This window comes from Theobroma cacao, chromosome 1 (assembly GCF_000208745.1).
Source record: "Theobroma cacao cultivar B97-61/B2 chromosome 1, Criollo_cocoa_genome_V2, whole genome shotgun sequence".
Taxonomy (NCBI): Eukaryota; Viridiplantae; Streptophyta; class Magnoliopsida; order Malvales; family Malvaceae; genus Theobroma; species Theobroma cacao.
In genome coordinates, this window is record NC_030850.1 from 36,296,792 (window position 1) to 36,303,466 (window position 6,675).

At 36.5% G+C, this 6,675-nt stretch overlaps 1 protein-coding gene across 1 annotated transcript; it reads right to left on the bottom strand.

The window, feature by feature from the left end:
• LOC18614477 (phospholipase A(1) DAD1, chloroplastic) lies at nt 914–2,224 on the bottom strand. Its single transcript, XM_007052256.2, has one exon. The coding sequence runs from the start codon at nt 2,222–2,224 to the stop codon at nt 914–916; it is 1,311 nt and encodes a 436-aa protein (XP_007052318.2).

Consider the following 6,675-nt stretch of genomic DNA (forward strand, 5'->3'; position numbering starts at 1 on the left):
TTTCATATCGTACATGCGAATTCAAGTTCATGTTGAAAATTTTGAAAACTAAATGATACCAAAAGATGATGTTGAAAACTAAATTGATACCAAAACTTGAATTTAATTACAGAAACATATTGATAATATGCTATGAAATATAACTATGAGAAAAAATATTTAAAGAGAGTAAGAAGATTTTGTTTGAGAGTATATTTACAAATGAAGTGATGGGTCTATTTATAGACTAATAATCTCCTAAATCTTAATTTTAATCCAATTTTTTTTTTTATAATTGGGGAAAGGGGATTCAAAACTTACTCTTCATATAGGGGGTTTACACACCAACCAATGAGCCAATAATTTATTTTCAAATCTAAATATAAATAACCAAATCTAAAAGTTCAAATCATAATATACTTTTTTTATGTAACTTATTGAGGTAATTGACTTGATTTAAACACTTGGGTCATATCATAATAAACATTTCTACATATATTCATAATAATCATTAATTAATATGATTTTATATTTGATGGTCATTTCAATCGAAATTTGTTTTAAAAGTTTCAGTTGCTTAAATATTAAGTGTAGGACCGTTTTTCATAGGAATTCATAACTCGTATCTACTTGATATTAATAAAAAAAATTTTCTAGTCGATTGAGAAAATGCATAATACATAATAGGGCATCCTGAATCTTAAAAATTAGGAATACCCTCACACTTACAATCCCTAGTTTCTTTTCTCTATATACAAAATTACAATACACGTTTTCTCGATTAATCATACAAAATCTTAATCTCTACAAAATTGTACAAGTTATGGGCTTAAGGGGGCTTAGCCTCTATCGAAGGGTCCTTGCTAGGCCTGGAATTGAATTCCGGAACCCGAAATCTCTTCAAAAATAAAAGGAAAAGAAAAGAAGAGTTCATCTACAGAGTTGCCAATTTTTCCTGACGGTGTTTACTCAGGACTCTCCTGGCCGTGGCCCGAAAAGGACAATTTGAGCTAACGAAACCATTTACCAACTGGAGATACGTGCTGAGTTCGTGACAAGTCGCCACGCCTCCTTTGCTCAGGTGCGGGCACTCCTTGCTGCTAAGTCGAAGCTCTTGTCCCACGTCAGCGTACACCAACTGCGAGTCGACCACGCGCTTCTGAACCCAGCTTGGCAGTCCGGCCACGTTGACAGCCTGCTTGTCTGCCATGTCATTGTGGTCAATCACGAACCCGGGTACTTTTGTGATGAGATCGTCGGAGTTTACTATGCGTAGGATCTTGGTCCCGCTTCTCTCGAGCTGGCACCTGAAGCTTTGGTTTCCGACACGTGGTCCCCCGAATGAGATGACGGTCACCATCGGCGCATTGCTGAAGGTGGAGTTTATGTCGTGGGCCGCAAGTGTGGCTAGAGCCGCACCGAGACTGTGGCCCGTGATGGTCAAGCTGAGGGGTTCGTCACCGTACATTTCGAGTACTCTCCCGATTTCTTCCCTCACCATGTTCTGCAAACTAGGACAGGCGGCGGTGCCGGAAGTGTAAAGGCTTAAGAACCCACTCTCCACCATGGCTCCACATCCACTGCGTTTAAGACACACATTGGCCACGTCATCGGGCAGAGAGGTCAGCGTGGCTCGTAGGTTCTCAAGCCACTCCAAGCAAGTGGCGGTGCCTCTGAAGGCGATCACCACGTCACGCCTGCCGAGCCTGGCGATCTCCTCCTTGTCCTGACAAACTGCCACGTAACCAATCCAGCTGGACTGAGTCGAAAGCCAGCTCGGTCCCCTGTCTATCCAACGTGGCAGCTGAATCCCACACGTGGCACGCAAGTTCTTGGTCGGTTTGTAACCAGTCTCCCCAATGCAAGACCTGGTCAGGAGCGAGTTCTTGGGGAACTTAGACGTGGCAAAAGTGGGTGAAGAAGGATCAAAGTCGAACGACCGATATGCAGCTTCGACGAATTGCCCGTATCTCAGAATCTCACTTCTCAGCGTATCGTCAAGAGGGTCAAGCAAGCCATCCCAGTTGTTCATCCCTTGATACTCCATCCAATTCCTGGCGAGTTTAGCTGAGCTAGAGTGAGTGAAAAGCGAGCCATGTTTTAAAGGAGTCCATGAAAACTCTGGGTTTTCAGTGTTGAGCTTTAGAGGATTAATGGCGGTGGTGGGAACAGAGTATTGAGTGAGTTTTGGAGTATTAGGCGAAGTGCATGGCTTGACAGTAATAGCTATTGCAGCAAGCCTCATATTGGACAAAAAATTCTTTACAATATGTTTCGTTATGGAAATGTAGCTAGCCAGGTGATGGCTTGTGTGGTGATCTTGGTTTGGATGCTTGCTTGGTCAAAATGGAATAAAAAAAATGGGGAATTTATAGGAAGAGGGAAGGGCCAAGGGAGAGAGTGGACGGCGGTGCATGAATAAAGCAAACAAAATTTTCGGAGGGTCTTACACTTACTGGTAAGTGAAGGAAAATGATTGACAACAGTGAAGTGGGCGATGGGAAATGGGACAGGATTTTCACTTGTTTAATTGGGTGAAAATTAACCGGAAAAACGGCCGTGGGTCCGACATAAGGTGAGTTTTTGATTGTGATGATGATTAATCGGAGGAGATATGGCACATCACCGAGGAAGAAGATTTTGACAAGGACCCACACTGCACGACTTAGAAAATGACAAACTTTTTGTCTTTCCGACCATTGAGGTTTTGACTCGTGCAGGCACGTGTATTGCACAGCGTGAAACTAAAGCCCCTGTTACTAGTTTGTTGGAGGGTGCTCCATTACTTGGAAAAGGATTTGGTTTGATACTCGGAATTGGTCTTAGACTGCTCTGCTTTGCCCGGTTTGTGGGGTTTTTGGTGGTATTTGGAGCCTCAAGATGACAAAGAGTAGTCTCCCTTTCTTGCTTTAAATTCTGACGCGTGGTCTTCCTCCAAGTCTCACTCTCCTTTTCTAAATTTCAAACCCCATTTCCTCAATTAAAGATAAAAGATAGAAACATGCTCACAAGCTCAGATGATATTGGACTTTCCTGCTCATGACAATATTATCAGTGTTGGTATCAAAAGACTATATAGACAAGTAATCCATGGTATTAAGTATAAATCAATATATTTTAAGCGACTCCTGATCTTTAAATGTTGCAACACAATCTAATTAAGATTATATTTTTATGATTTTATGTCATCGTGTTATAGTAAGTTATTATGATGAAATTTGTTATTGATAAATACATTGAATTATCTCAAAGTAAAGTATAAATCACTTTTTGATTAGATTTAGGGAGGCATAGACCTTATTCTAGTGGATCAGAGAAGAGAGAGAGAGTTTAATTTTTCAAACAAAATAGTGGCCATTGACAGTTACAAATTGACTACATACAGAAATTCGGCAAAGATTTACCTTACCTTTGCCTAAATCTTTGCCTAATCATTGATAATTAGTTTCCCCTTTCAATTCGCAGCCACAGATTGATGGGTTTCAATTGACTGTTAAAACGTCGGATCACTGATAATTATTACCTGCTGCTCCTTAATTAGCTACAAGGACACCATTTTTCTCAAAAGCTGTAGATGAAGTCCTCCAAAGAAACACCCAAACGTCTTTGTCACCATTTTATAAATGGATACGCATGGCAATCTGGTCAAATAATTAATAAGACAATAACTTTCATCGTATTGGGCATTATACATTTAACCATTGAATGGATGACATTGGTACTGCAAACATATCTATTGTTCAAATATCATATTGGATGACATAATTACCCAAAAGAAAAGCGTATATGGATATGGGAGCAAGTTTTCTATGTTTAGATAATTGGGATCTCTGCACTTTTTTTTATTTTTATGTTGATCACTATATTTTCATGTAAATCTCAACACAAAATACAGGTTTAAGTTGAAGAAGAGAATTCATTGATAGTATTGCTCAAACAAGTTAACCAAACTATGTGCATCAGTCACAAATCGAGGAATTATATGATATTACAGAGATTTTAGAAATTTACTAAATAAATAAATTTAACGATATAAGAATGAATATAACAACTTTTAAAAAAAATTATTGTGGAGAAGCATGTCAGGGAGGATAATAATTTAGTTAGTGTTGTTAACAACGATAAGAGGATTTCATCAGCGTTAAAAAACATTATATGATTTATGATTTTTCATAAAACAACTATCTTAAATATTAAAAATGTTACTCTTAAACTTAAGACATAATGATCACATCTAAATATTTAATTTATTAATTGATGTGTGATTTTTTTTTAAATAAATAAAATTCAAATTCCTTTTTAAATATATATATATATATATATAAACTTAAAATATAACGATCTTTGTACAAAGGAAGCAAAATATCTTATTACAAATAAGACCTGAGTTTGTGCAAATAATACACAAACTCGAATACAATGAACAATGTACATTCAAACAAGACAAAAGTTAAAGAGTTTCCAGGTCCACTCTTGACAAAGTTATCTGTAAACTATTGGTCCTATTTGCTGAGTAAGTCTATAATAAAATCAACTAATCTGCTACAACAGAGACAGAAGCCTGCTAATCCTTTATGTTCCATCTGAAAGGACGTTGTACATCACACAAAACAGAGACAGGTCAAGCTTATCATTGATTCTCAAATGAAAGAGCCGTCACCAGGATCAGACTTAGAATACGTGGCTAACCTAGCTAGCTAATGTGTTCCTCGTGTGCGTCCCAAACCTATGACACCCTATAGATGTACATGACCAAAGCTACTATAGTACTTCAATTTCTTACACAAACAGAAGGAAAACGAGACTTTACTTATTTGAGCAATGTAATCAATCTATTCAGTATAATTTGTAATCAATGCCTACCCACGCATGATTGAATGAGTTCAATCAAATAGATATCATATCAGTATGTTATTTACCGGGGGCTGGGGGTAGATTTCTAGTGATATTTGACAGTCTATGATTGGGGAGTAGGAAATTAATTAAGACAAAACCCGAAAGTAGACTTTTGAAAGTAAGTTGTTCGTGCCCGCAAAGGACAGTAATTAAGTCGTGGATAGGGCATTTGTTTGCCTTTTCCTGGCTTTATTCCTTTCCAATATAATTGCTATCTCACCAAAGAATCATGTGGGCTTTATCTAACGCGGGATAACTTTTCCTTTCTCTCTGGGACTGATGGAAATGACAGACAAAACCCATCTGATATTGAGGAAGTAGATTGAATTTGAATGGTGGGTACCATTAACTTCCTCTACCACAAAAATGAGATAAACAGTATATTCTAGGCACATTCATCTTTTTTTGTTTTTCCTTTTTTTGAAAGAAATTTTTTTAGAATATTGCAAGAGATATAGAGTCTAAATTCCTCTACCATCAAAAATAGTGAAAAAAAAACCCGAAAAATAAAACATTACAAAACGACAAAAAAATCATTTATACGAAAATTTTTTCATTTAATCAACCTGTCAACTACAAAATTTGCCTCGAAAAAAAAATGCTTGAAGTTAACCTGTGAATTCACTTTTAATTTTTTTAACAAGTTTGACTTGTGATTAATATTCTTTAAATATCGATACATAAAGCAAGGGAGTGGATATGTTGCCCTTGTTAGGTTTGAGTCTAAAAACAATGAGACCTTTGCTTTGGGTGGTAAAGGAGAAGAGTCTAGGTATAGCTGGCAAGTAGCAGTAACCGTTGTTACGTTTGACTTACACATTGTCTGGTTGCCATTCTCTTTGGTATGATGATGATGATGCTGATTATCATATCGTTATTCTATTTGTCTTCATTACTTTTTTTTTCTTTTTATTCCTAAATTACTCAAAAACAGGTGCATACTTTTTTGTCACTTGGACTAATTTCATGTCATAGACAAATTCATCAATATTTACATAATTCAAAATATAAATCATGCAGTGGACTGTGGACGGAATGTGCTTTATTTCCATCTGTACGAAAAAGCAACTATAAGCTACGTGAGCCATGTGATGCATCAAAATATTTTTCCGGTCATGGGAGGAGCCTATCCCAGAGTATTAGTAGTGATCATGGCACTTATCATTGGCCCATCTAGTCAAGGAAAGCAATCAATATTGGCTGAAGGGGAAAACAAAAAGGGGAAGAGAGGTTGAGATTTCAGTGTAGTGTCATTCTCACCTCCCATATATCATCCCTATTCCCTACAATAGTAAGTGGGATTACTTCGTCCTATTGGATAAATAAAAGCAAGTTGAACAGTTCAAACATCAATAAATATAGCATGCAAAATATGTGGACTGTGGAGCCAATTTTTTTTTTTGGAGAATGAGGATTTGAATTGTTTTGTTTTTGGCACTAGATAATGTACTTATAATCATTGTACTGAATACTTGAATCTAAATCGATTTTATTTGATTTTATAGGCCTTGCTCGTTCCCACTTTTAGTGGTATTATTTTGGCCTATTGTGTAAATAGAGGCACATTGAACAGTTCAAACATTAAATATGTAGCATATAAAATATGTGAATTATGAATTGATATTTTTTTTATTCAGAGAAGAAAAATTTGAATTACATGCACTAATCCTTAAGTCGAATACTTGAATCTGAATCGTTATTATTTTATTTTATAGACGTTGTTCTTTCCTACTTTTAGTAATTAAGTGGTGTTTATTTCATCCTATTGGGTATATAAAGGTACATTGGATCGTTCAAAAA